We start from the raw sequence: 13,944 nt of genomic DNA on the forward strand, positions 1-13,944 counted from the left end.
GATCATATTTGATGCACAAAACTGAACTGAACTATACACATAAGGTAAGCCTAGGGCATGCTCCTTGGGCTCTCTGTATGTTCATAGCAGTAAATTGACTTCAGTAAATCAACAAATTGTGGTTTAAACCTCCAACTTGCGGAACATGCAAAGGCCACTGACACCTGATGGGGGGGTGAGAGTGAGTCGTGTATTGAAACATAAAACATTAAATAAACAGGAAATTGGTGCATTGAGCTCATTTCACAGAGTGAAAGTGTCATGTCAGTTTGTACATGAAGAAACACATCTGAAATAGCAGTATCCCAGTTAGCCTGTCATCGTAGTTTGAGCTTGAGCTACCCAAGTTGTTCTGCTGTGATACACATTTGTGTGTGTAAAATGTATTAATACATATATGCACTGTTAAAAAAGATGTTTTCTTAAGACTGGAACAGCACTGTTTCACACCAAATAGCATGAAAAATGACAAAACTGTTTCTCAAAGCGTATGTGTATTTTGGGGGTTGAAATATGAACTATCACCATGGTGATACTCCACATTCTAAAAAGCCTCTGTCTTGTGTCCTCCGCTGCTACCACCATTCTCTTACCGAGATAAAAACCTATCAACATTTACATCCCCCTTAATTAGCATTTAAAACATATTTCATATAATATTTAGAAAACCCAGTCCATGTGTCAGAAAAGGAAAATAACCTCAGAAAAAAATAAGTTAACATAATTTGACACATACATTTACATTATATACATTCATTTAAATTAAAATAGATTTGTAGGTCATTGTCTGATTGGGTAGTTGTTCCGGATTTCTTTTTGACCATCCAGTGTTCTTCCGAGAAAAATTGTTGCCCTCATTAGCATAATACGTCATTTTCAGCCAATCAAAGAGCAGTAAGGCTTTGTTCATTAAGTCCCTGCCAATCGTCTGTCAGTACCAAAGAGCCATCCTCAAACAGCGCCATCCATGCCTTCAGCAACAGACATGGCAAACTTTTCAACTCCTTGGGAAAAAAGTAAATAAATAGAAAATATAGGTAATATATCTATATATATTTATAAAATGAAACACAGGAAAGATTATTCCTCTGTCGTGCTGTCACCATACCAAGAACAAACATCACCAAGCCTTCCTTTTTTTACATTTTCATTTTTAGTGTATTTTTTGCAGTTTTTGAGAAAAAATTTCCCCTTCATTGTATTATACACATCATATATGTAAGTAAACAAAATGTAAAAGTGCGTGTTTTTGATACATTTTTATCCAGTATATTGAAAAAGTGTTGCAGGCACTTAAGTCCTTCCCAAACTTGGTGTTTTGACAGTGGTGCAGTAAGGTACAGGTTGTTTGGTTATTCCTGGTTTGTGTTTGTCAGTCAGTCAGTCAGTCTGTCTGTCTGTCTGTCTGTCTGTCTGTCTGTCTGTCTGTCTGTCTGTCTCTCAGTCTGTCTGCCTGTCTCTCAGTCTGTCTGTCTGTCTCTCAGTCTGTCTGTCTGTCTGTCTTTCTGTCTATCTGTCTGTCTGTCTGTCTGTCAGTCTCTGTCGAGGAACAAGCATATCTGGCCAATGCTAGCCAAGGATGTCCAGGTAGACAGGCGTGGCTTTTCCCATGACGAAGAGGACCTTCTGTATATCCTTGATATTGAGTCGCTGATGTGGTTCCCTCTGCCAGCAGCCCAACATGATGTCATATACCTCCTTGGGACAAACCCGAGGTCTCTCCAGGACCCGCCCCTGGGTTATACACTCAATGACCTGGGGACGAGGAGGAGGACACATCACATGATAGTCAAGACAGGTTTGTTCAATTTCATCACTGTGGTTTTCCTTGTAAAACATAGAAGAGTGTGAAGTAAATAATGAATGCCACCAAATTTAAAACATTAATTTGGACCTTGTTTGAATACTTGAGTGCAAATTGAGTCCCTGTTTTCTTGATGAATGTGACATAAGCAATCACACAAACAACCATTCAAGCAATACACATCTGGAATATCAAAGCACTGAAAAAATTGTACTGCTCACGGGTGAATACATTTTTGAGGTACACAATGGAAATGCCTTAAATTGCTTGAATTACAGGTGTGCCGCATGCCACTTACCAGGTTATTATTTAAGGTCAATTTAAATTTCTAATATTGTACGCTTGCTTTACAAGAGTAAACCTAATTGAATTCCATTGATTCAGTCCCTCCCCTCCCTATGAAAAAGCAAACCAATCATGGGAATTATGTAATGCTGCATCATTTCTTGTGGCACACTGTCAATACATCATCCTGGTGGGTTGGGCAGATTCTCAGGAATAAGTGAGAAGCGATCGCCAAGGTTGGATGACGACCTGAAAGGTCAGGTTTAATGGAAAAACTGCCTCGTTGCAATTTTAGTGCTTCAACGTTATGGTTGCTCAAAAATATGTGCCAGAATCCACCCACCTCATTCTGAAAAAGGAAAGCCTCCATACATACTTACCTGCCAGGAGCCTCTGGGTTTATGATTCAGAAGCTTCAAAAATCTTTGTCCCCCCAGAAAAATACCATCCAAATACCTCCAGTTTGTCAGTACAGTATGTTATACCATCCAGACACCTCTAGTATGTTTGTCAGTATGTTATAACTGCCAATGTTAATTGCCGCTCGCGATTAATCTGGAAACTTAAATACGTAAAAAAAAAAAAAAAAACGCTAATTAATCATATTAGCAAATTTGAACCCAATTTCCTCCTGTAATTCCAAATGTGAGTGTTGTACCTGGCTGAAGTACTGAAAGGCATTTGAAACATGGATATGTTTTCTGTGCGTTTCATGCCTTTCAGTAGCTCATTTAGCCAGGTAAACACTCATGTAAACACTCGCTGAGATTATATGGTGACTGTGGAGACATCGCCCCGGTGTGCTGAACAAAAAGATTACAAGCTTAAAAGTTTAGATAAAACCGAAGTTGTGTGCACATATTGCAGCGATGTGTACTGTAGGCTACGCTTCCAGATGGAAGTTTGGATAAAATCTAAGTAAGGTGCACATATTTGCTGTCTTTCCACCCAAGCAACTTGAGTAAAAACCAGGCCAGGTCCAGCCTGGCTTATGGGCATACATACAGCTGTTCTTTTAATAGTTCTAATCACTTTGTCATGTACAGTAGTTCTTTATTCTAACGTCACACATATGCCTAATTGTTTTTATCTCCCCCCCAAAAAAACAAGTAAATTCTAGTATTTTAAACTTGATCATGATTAATCACAGCCTATTATTGTGATTAACTTGATTACATTTTTAATCGATTGACAGCACTAGTTATTATACCATCCAAATACCTCCACTAAGTTCGTCAGTATGTTATACCATCCAGATACCTCTAGTATGTTCATCAGTATGTTATTATACCATCCAAATACCTGCAGTATGTTTGTCAGTATGTTATTACACCATCTAAATTATGTACCTTCAGTATGTTATTATGCCATCCAGGCACCTACAATGTGTTTGTCTGTATGCTATTATACCATCTAAATATTGTACCTACAGTGTGTGTGTCAGTATGTTATTATACTATCCAGACACCTTCAGTGTGTGTGTCAGTATGTTATTATACTATCCTGACACCTTCAGTGTGTTTGTCAGTATGTTATTATACTATCCAGATACCTTCAGTGTGTGTCAGTATGTTATTATACTTTCCAGACACCTTCAGTGTGTGTGTCAGTATGTTATTATACTATCCAGACACCTTAGGTGTGTTTGTCAGTATGTTATTATACTATCCAGACACCTTCAGTGTGTTTGTCAGTATGTTATTATACTATCCAGACACCTTCAGTGTGTGTGTCAGTATGTTATTATACTATCCAGACACCTTCAGTGTGTGTGTCAGTATGTTATTATACTATCCAGACACCTTCAGTGTGTTTGTCAGTATGTTATTATACTATCCAGACACCTTCAGTGTGTGTGTCAGTATGTTATTATACCATCAAGACACCTCCAGCGTTTTTGTGTCATCGTACCTCGTTGTTGGCCAGCTGGAACCAGGGCTGTTTCCCATAGGTGAAGATTTCCCACATGATAACCCCGAAGCTCCACACATCGCTCTCCGTGGTGAACTTCCGGTACATGATGCTCTCCGGGGGCATCCAGCGGATCGGCAGCATGGTGTGTCCTCCCACCTAACACAGATTATCACTCATCAGAACAGCTCACAGGCCTCCGAGGGATTAGTGTCCTTGTATATGGAACAGATATTAGACTTAGCACCTCATAAATGCCTAGTGTATGATTAGAATTGACATTGATACAATACATAAACCTCTTTTTTTCTGACTGCCTGGTACCTGTTTCTATGAGTTTAAGTACATATCAGGGCATTAAACCATCTTTTTTTTCTTATTGGAATGGCAGTTATCCACAAGGCATAATACATCTGAATAAAGATTTTCTGAAGGATTAGCATAGAAAAATAGGCATATCTTGGTAACAAAAATTAGAAGAACCGTTCCCTCCATGGCCAGTGAGCATCAAAACAGTCATTATGAAAGATTCTGCCCTGGCCTACTGAACTGTACACATCAACTGGTTGGACAACTGTATCAGTATGTCCTGAGGGGGCTATTTTTAGTATTGCTACTATCAATTCTGAGATAGTTGACATCTTTAAACCAAGTAGGGCCTGTAATGAAGTCACTCTCACTGTAAATCCTCTGAAGCTAGATATTAATCGATTAAACAATCAACCATTAATCATCCTGGCTCTCTGCTTTCATTAGCCGGGATTGTTTTAAAATCTATTTCCTATTCATGTCAATGGCTCTGCTTTAATCATATCCCTGACAGGCAGAGCAAGACTGATGTTACAGAGAGCTGCAAGATATTGCAACCCTCAAATGAGAGTGGTACAGGCCCACTAACGCTGAGGCTCATTGGGCACCCCGGCCCGGGGTCACAGCACAGTATTGATGGAGAAATGGTAAATAATAGGAGGCATGATTTCACGTGGTACAGTGTCAGAGGATCCTAGTGATTGCCTTTGTTTAGCTTGGAGCTTTTGAAATGTGAACAAACAAGGGAACAGTGAATCCATTATCCTCATGTGGCCTTTGAGAGCTAGCCATGTCAGCAGGACCCCCAGTTAGCTGGTGGCTTTTTATACTCCTTAGCCTGACAGGATATTTCTGATGTATTAAAGACAATAATCTGCCCTCACCCCTCCAAACGCCCTGGAATGGGAGTACAAATAGGAAATACAAAAGAAAGCATTTGTCACCTGTGTATGGACAAAACAAGCCACTGCAATGAATACAACTATTCTTCTTATTATTATTATTATTATTATTATTGTTGTTATTGTTATTATTATTATTATTATTATTATTATTGTTATTATTATTATTATTATTATTATTATTATAAAAGCATCAGCATTCAGCCATAAGAAGTCCCTCTATCAGCAACAAACACAATCACCTTCATTTATAGTTGCCCTTTTCCCCGTTTCCACTCAACAGCTTTGACATCTGTATTCTTCATCATGAGACTTGTGTAGCATCTTAAGTACCAGAAAAGATCCACTCAGTTCTTCCTAATTAACTCCCCTTCGTCTCATATCAAATTTCCTTTGAATGTCAAACGCATCCCCAATTCAGTCTCACACGGCATGTAAATGGTTTTAAAGAAACATACTGTACATTTTGTCAGTCTGCCAACAGCGGCTCCTCCTTTGAATATCACATTTGAATGTCCTCTAGTTTGTGTACAAAATGAACCTCATCAGGCTTAGTAGTGGAGGGTGTATGGTAGTCGTACAAATGTATTACATTAATTGGATTCTCTGAGATCTTGGCGGGAAGTAGAAACAGACCGATATCATGGAGCTCCATTCCCCTTCTCCATTTAACACACTGCAATATTTATGCACATGGCCTGGAGGTCAACACAGACCATTTTCTACACCAGTGCCTCTGCTCTCACTCTATATCAATGTCACAGTCATCTACTACACAAGGTCTGCTGGTATTGCTTTTAACCTTGTTAGGTCCTTTTACAACCAAGGTCTCCGTCACAGGCAGCTTGAGCCACTTAGTATAATTTACCATGGCTGGTCAGCATGAGAGACAAGCAGACAGTCGGTGCTAACTAATGGCCGAACCAAGGAAAGGCTATGTGTAGGTATCACTACACCTTCATTACTCTGAGTACCCAGAAGCTCTCGGTACGGCAAGGATTTCTGTGAATAAGCTATGATATTCGTGGACATCAATGAGAAAGCGATCAGATTTTCAACCAGATGCTGATAAGCCCTCACAGATAGGGCTGTGCAGAGAGGCTGATTTGGCCTCTGATCGGTCACTTACTGCAGATTTCCACTTTTCAAGTACTGCTAACCAGTCCTGCACGCTAGCAAGCTGTCGGTAGCATATCTGGCACACAAGGTGCGATTTACTTGGACTTTATTCCACGTTAACTCTCACTTCACAGAGGTTTGCATTACTGAAATTAGTTTTTTTCCATTTAGTCCTGACTATACGCTCCCGATGAAATAATGTTCAAATGCAGCTGGATTTGAAAGGTAGGCTAATGTGCTGGCTCCGCCCCTCTGCCCATGTTTTGTGGTGCTTGACTCCAGACTCTTCCACTCCACACAACCTCACTGCATCTAAATCCAAATTCACACCCTCACTGCATTTTAACTCAAATTCACTATGAACCTCTGATAACCCAGAGAGGCCAGCATTATGGGGCCTTTGGGGATCCAAATGATAAGAAAGCATGGTTCTAATTAAGCGAACCCTAAATGGGTGACGTCATGTTTGACAGGGGGCTGTATCTCTGAATCTAGATCCATATTACACACTGCAGTCAGTCTTTATCTGGATGGCACAGCTCAAGCGCAGCTCAAGCGCAGCTCAAGCGCAGCTCAAGCGCAGCTCAAGCGCAGCTCAAGCGCAGCTCAAGCACAGCTCAAGCCCATTGAGCTATTTAAGCATCATTATCTAGAAGGGCGTTTTATAGTTCATACTTGCCAAGTCAACTTCATTCCCCATGGTCCACCTGAAGGCTTATGGATAACTGATACCACCTGGACTTATTTAACATAACACAATTTAGCACTGTAAGCTAATATTAGAATACAATTGTGTGTCAGAATCTGTGGACTGGAGTCAAGATAGGTGGGCTTAAAGAGGGGTGGGCGGCCTGGCAGGGGCTGTATAGTGAAGCATTAGAAAGATTAAACAAATTAATTAAGTTGATCTAAATGACTTATCTGGTCCACCGTGCCCACTAAACACAAGGGTAAACCTACACAGATGCATTCAAATGATCCCAGCCTTGTAGCTCTAAAACTGAAACGGACAGCGGGTCCTGGAACTGATACCACGCCATCACCTTGGGCCTTTGTGACAAGGCCATTGTAATTAGCTGGCGTGGGGGGCGTGAAGGGGAAAAATTAATGAATACATTATGAAAAATAAAGTGATTTCCCCTGTAATTATAATTACTCTCACATTTCCCCCCCTCAGTGTCATATCCCAGGCAAGCCTCTCCGGAGGGGGGGGGGGAGCCTGGCAGTTTTTTGTTGTTGTTGGTGTGTAAACTGGATTAGTGCCCTGCCTGTCCCACCGTGGCCCAGGGATGATTGGATTAGCAGCGCAGAGAGTAGAGGAGCATGGCGGGGGAGGGATTACTGGCCCAGCAAGGCTCCTCACTGGACGCTTTACAACCCGCAGAGCACCGGGGGAGCCCGCAGACCTCTTAAGAGGCACGATAACCATCTAGACACTCTCTCTCTTTCTCTCACTCTCAACCCTCCATCCAGCGAATATATCCACTTTCCAAGCTCAGATGTTGGCGAACATGAATTCACTTTCAGAGTCTATGACACCCATTAGGCTCTAACCGGTGGCGTAGGCTTCTGCCTGAAGCAGATAGTGGCAGCTATTCTACCATCATGCTAGGAATGCTATTCTACCATCACACTAGGAAAGCTATTGTACCATCATGCTAGGAAAGCTATTGTACCAACACATTAGGAAAGCTACTGTAGGCTACTGTACTGTACCACCATGCTAGGAAAGCTACTGTACTGGACCACCATGCTAGGAAAGCTACTGTACTGGACCACCATACTAGGAAAGCTATTATACTGTACCACCATGCTAGGAAGGCTACTGTACTGGACCACCAAACTAGGAAAGCTATTATACTGTACCACCATGCTAGGAAGGCTACTGTACTGGACCACCAAACTAGGAAAGATATTATACTGTACCAACATGCTAGGAAAGCTACTGTACTGGACCGCCATACAAGAAAGCTATTTTACCAACACGCTGGGAAAGCTACTGTACCACCATACTAGGAAAGCTATTGTACCAACACGCTAGCAAAGCTACTGTACATCATACTAGGAAAGCTACTGTACCACCATGCTGGGAAAGCTACTGTACCACCATGATAGGAAAGCTATTGTACCAACACGCTAGCAAAGCTACTGTACCACCATGATAGGAAAGCTATTGTAGCCTACTGTACCACAACACTAGAAAAGCTACTGCACCACCACGCTAGGAAAGCTACTGTAACATCATGCAAGGAAAGCTACTGTACTGTACAGCCACACTGAGAAAGCTACTGTACTGTACCACCATACTAGGAAAGCTACTGTACTGTACCACCATGCTAGGAAAGCTACTGTACTGTACCACCATACTAGGAAATATACTGTACTATACCACCATGGTAGGAAGGCTACTTTACCACCACACTAGGAAAGATACTGTACTGTACCACCATGGTAGGAAAGCTACTTTTGTACCACGCTAGGAAAGCTACTGTACTGTACCGTACCACCACACTAAGAAAGCTACTGTACCACCATGCTAGGAAAGCTATTGTACCAGCATGCTATGAAAGCTAATGTACTGTACCACCATGATACTGTAGGAAAGCTACTGTACAGTATGCTCCGAACACTAGGAAAGCTACTGTACAGTATGCTCATTGATGATATCAGGGTAACTGACAAAGCAGACATATTAAATTGTTTTAAGAATCATTTTATTTCTTCTGGGTTCTGGTTTTGCTCTGAAAATCCCCTGGTAATGTTCAGGTCTTTAATTTCACCCTTTTACCACATCAGAGGTCACTAAAGCTCTAAAAAACCTTGATTAAAAAAAAAAAACACCAGGTCCAGATAACTTGGAGCCTTTGTTTTTAAAATTGGCATCTGAATTCATAGCTGTTCCATTGTGTCACATTTTTCATCTTAGCTTGTTGACCAATATAATTCCCAAAGTCTGAAAATCTGCATTTGCTATTCCCCTCTTGAAAGGGGGTGACCCAACTATCTTAAATAATTACAGGCCTATTTCTAAGATGTCTGTTCTGGCTAAAGTCCTTGAATTCCTTTTCAGCGAACAAATTAAAGAATACCTGGCTACCAATTTTATTCTTTCTACTTTTTAGTCAGGATTTTTTATTTTTAAACAGTACTGCTACTGCAGCCTTGAAGGTCTTAATTATAACAGAAGCCTTTGATAATAAACAGTGCTGTCTTTTTCTTTTTATAGGCTTTTCTAAGGCCTTTTATGCCGTCGACCATGACATCTTGATTGGGTGTCTTACAGCTGTTGGGTTTTCTGTACATGCAGTTGGGTGGATTGCAAACTATCTTAAAGACAGAACCCAGGCTGTTCAGTTAGAAGGTGCTACTTCAGAGGTACAGTTAGTCCACAAGGGTGTGCCACATGGTTCAGTTCTAGGCCCTTTATTATATACTTTACATGTAAATAGTATTGGAGTGAATATTCCAAATGCAGCTTTTCATTTCTATGCTGATGACAAAGTAATTTACTGCTTTGCCCACATGCCTGCAAAAGCTTTTGCATACCTTTAAAATGTGTTTAATAGAGTGCAAGAACAACTCTGTCAACTGCAACTAGTTCTAAATGCTGATAAAACAAAACTTATGATTTTTACTAATTTAAAATTAGCAAGATCAAATCAGTCTGATGTCATGGTCACCAGCAATGGGCAACAAATTGAACTCTTACAGTATCTACTTTTAAATACCTGGGGTTCTTGATTGATGACCACTTGTGTTTTAAGGCACATATTCTGTATACTACTAAGAAGTTGAAGCTTCTACTAGGATTTTATTTCCAAAATAAGTCTTGCTTTTCTTTCGGGGTGAAACAAAAACTGGTGGAGTCGACCTCTTCCTGTTATTGACTGTGGAGCTCTTACTCACCATTGTGTTTTATATTCTAAAGTAAATTGGCCATCTTTATATGCGTGCGGACTCGGCGATTGGTATGTCTTGATTTACAAGGCTATTCTTGAGACAATTCCTTCTTATTTATTATCTCTTTCAATCCTGAATAATGGAGCCTACAATGTCCGTTCTCAAGGCTGTCTACATTTGACTGTTCCCAAGATCAGAACAGAATTGGGAAAGAAAGCTTTTAGGTTTTGGTTCAATTTGAAGTCAGAGCTCAAACTTCAAAGCCTGGTATCTCTGAATGCATTTCAATCGTTGATAAATCCCATTGCATCCAGGCTTTATGAGTGAAAATGTCTTATCTTGATTTTGTACATTTTACTGTCTTAATCTGTATCTTTATGTCTGTGTTTACTGTGACAGTGTGTTTACTGTGACAGTGTGTTTACTGTGACAGTGTGTGTACTGTGACAGTGTGTTGAAACAGATTTATTTTGAAACTATATTTGCTGCTATTCTTGGCCAGGTCTCCCCTGTAAAAGAGATATTTGATCTCAATGGGACAACCCTGGTTAAATAACAGTTAGATAAAATAAAATAAAAGTAGCAGCATGCTAGAAAAGCAACTGTACCACCATGCTAGGAAAGATACTGTACTGTACCACCACACTAGGAAAGCTACTGTACCACCATGTACCACCAACAGTTATGAATGTGGTCTATGTTTACTCATCAGCAGAGTTTTTAAGGACTGTTTCTTATTGTGATAAATAATTCAGGTGGAATGTTTGAGCTAGTTTGGTTTCTGAACGCAGGTGTCTGGCGATCCTTCATCAAAGGGGATCTTAAAGGGGTATGTCTGCGGCATTAACTATCCATTATATTATCAAATAGCAGGTTGTCAGTCTACTTAGTTATTCATTGGATGTTTACAGTTTAGTGCATGTACATTACAAAAAAAGCCACTGGTCATCCTAGTCAATTCAAAAGCCTACTGTACGTGATCAAAATGTTCATTGCAAACTATGCAGCAATGTACTCTGAAATTTTAGATTCAGAGATAATAAAAAAATACAGGAGAATCCGCTTCACAATTTATGCTGGCAGACAGCTTTTTTTTTCATCTGCATCAACAGCACACCACCATGACCAACCCTAAGTTCCGTTCTTAAATTTCTTCCTAAGAACGTTTCTAAGGAAAGCTCCCGTCTGATTCACAACGTGTTCGTAAACCGCTGGAAGAGTTCGCACCTGCCTTCTCTTAATGGTGAATCTCATGGTTTCTCAAGTTCAAAGCTTGTGGTCGCTCACCTGAATTAGCATAGGTAAACTCCGCCAGCCCCATATAAGGATTATGCAACTACAGGGTCGTGCACAGATGTCACTTCTCTGAATGAATACCGGTCGTTTGCACAGACTCTCCGTCTAGTGCACTAACACACATCCAACTGTAGAATTGAGGTGACCGCAATCACCAAATGATGAAATGGTCATGGATTTGTTGGTATTATATGTAGGCCTATACAGCGAAATCTCACAGTGCTTTTGCAGAACGGTCAAAGAATTAAATCAAAAGACAACACTCATTATTTTACACCAAAATCACAAATTACTAACACACAATCGAAATCTTTTATCCACATCTTCAAGACTGATCAACACGAATAACAAGCAATCCGGAGCGAAATTATTTAAATGATGACATATCAGATATTTTGATGCACACGTTTAAATGGGAATTATGGTTATGATTAGGACATGTTATTGGGAATTATGCAAATATAATTGTATTTCAATCATATATCATCCAACTGTAGAATTGAGGTGACTGCAATCGTCGAATGCATAGTCTACATTTACGCACTCAAATGGCCTACTTGCGACTGCTATTCAGTGTTCGTATATTCTGTTCTTAGCTGAGAACAAATCCTAGATGAGAAACCATTGGTGAATGCCAGAATTTTCTTAGAAACGGCGTAAGTACAGTTTAAGAAGAAATGCTTCTTAAGAACTTCTTTATTTCGTTGGTGAATGAGGCCCATTGTCTGCTGGTGAAATGTCCTGGATCTCATCTTGTCTCCCTTTCTCTCCTCAGTACTTTATTTCTGCGGGGCCTGTGTCTTGAGAGCCCCAGAGGACAACAAATGTCAATATGACTAGTCAGCGATGTGAGGATTGTGTACTTGGCAGGGTTTCCTATTTATAATCACTCAACGCGGGGAACATGTCCAATACAGTTAGGACCTTCTAATCTCTGGTGTCTGTCACTATTCCTCTCTGTGGAGTCTGGCAGAGATGCTATCAGAATCAAGCAAGGCCCGGCATGTAGCCCCTGACACACCGAGATCCCTCAGCTCCAGGAGAGGAAGCCCAACTGCCTGTCCCTGGTCTCGTCTACTCAAGTCTGTCCTTTGTTTTGCTCAGTCTGTGGCCTCTGGACAATAGGAATGCTGCATTTGCAGGATATTTATTTTGAATTGGTACCAAAGAGAAAATGAACTGATACATTTCATCCAACATCAGTGGTGAAAGTTTAGATTGTAAATGGGTTGTTGTAATAGGATAAATAGTTGAAGCTTTGTGTTGTTCCAGAATGTACTGTAGTGCTCTAGATCTAGATTCACTTATTTCATAAATGTATATAGTTGTGCAGCACTTCCTATGAATACATCCTTCATGATACATAATTATAATTCCTCATGTAACATAGTGTAACACAGAGCATTGTGAGGTCTGGAGAGGGAGTTGATAGGAAGTGTGGTCTATCACTGCGCCCACTTGACCTCAGCTGGTACCAGACATGGAGGTCAGAGTCATGTTTATATGACAGAGAGAAACAGACATACTGTAATATGATGATAATAATCATTACCTGGTTGTAGGAACAATCCACTTGTCTGATTTATACATTTTGAGTAATTTGGTAAAGAAAGAGAGAACGTCAAACATTACTGTCGTCGTTCCTCCTGGTATGATTACCTTTTCACCATCCTGATGCAGTTAAAGGATGAAATGGGCAGAAGTTTTTCAGGTGCCAAATACAGAGTAGACATTTATAACAGCATGTCATCCCAGCTCTCTCACTGTGTGAAAGGGTAGGGATGAACAAAATTCAAAGCGGTAAAAAAATAAATAAATAAAAGCTAAGTAGCATCAAATGCAAATGCATATTGAAATGTATACAAGATCAGCCAGCAATCGTAATCAGCAGATATTCAGTAAAGATATCAGATGGGGGAATTCCGATAATGCTTTCTAGTCGCCGATCACGACAACCAATCAGTGACGGGTCAAATGCGCGTTAACCTAAAAAACGTGAGCCAATTCATTGTTGTATGCAAGTACACCTAAAACATGTCGGCGCTGTGGAACTACTACAGTGTGTGTGTGAGACAGATGTAACACATGCCATCTGCAATGTATACCAGGACAAAATAGCCTACCTCTGGGGGAAGCAAGGTAAAAAGTTTCAACACAACGTGTCTCTCCCACACACTCCCTCTCTCTCTCTCTCTCTCTCTCTCTCTCTCTCTCTTCTGTCCCCAGTGTGTGTGTATTTCTCCATTCTCTCACATGCAAGCTAAGGCAGGACAAAACGCTTGCAAACATATTGCAAATAGTCTGAAAGGTAGTTTTACAAACAAACAAACAAAAATAGATGCTGGACTAAGGGAAATGTGTTCCCAGATGGGGATTTCAATTCACTTGCAACTTAATGTTAAGTTAGGTTGCAGCACG

At 40.4% G+C, this 13,944-nt stretch overlaps 1 protein-coding gene across 2 annotated transcripts in view; it reads right to left on the bottom strand.

Moving 5' to 3' along the window:
• Positions 1-1,569: 1,569 nt before the first annotated feature.
• ntrk3b (neurotrophic tyrosine kinase, receptor, type 3b) overlaps positions 1,570-13,944 on the bottom strand; it is a gene marked incomplete at both ends in the record, with an annotated part of 161,635 nt that continues 149,260 nt past the window's right edge. For both annotated transcript variants that reach the window (XM_084436618.1, XM_084436619.1), the window contains 2 exons: positions 1,570-1,755; positions 4,001-4,159. In XM_084436618.1, the coding sequence (XP_084292744.1) occupies positions 1,570-1,755; positions 4,001-4,159 (345 nt within the window). The remainder of the gene's footprint in view (positions 1,756-4,000; positions 4,160-13,944) is intronic.

The sequence above is a fragment of the Borostomias antarcticus genome (genome assembly GCF_949987555.1).
Source record: "Borostomias antarcticus genome assembly, chromosome: 4".
Lineage (NCBI taxonomy): Eukaryota > Metazoa > Chordata > Actinopteri > Stomiiformes > Stomiidae > Borostomias > Borostomias antarcticus.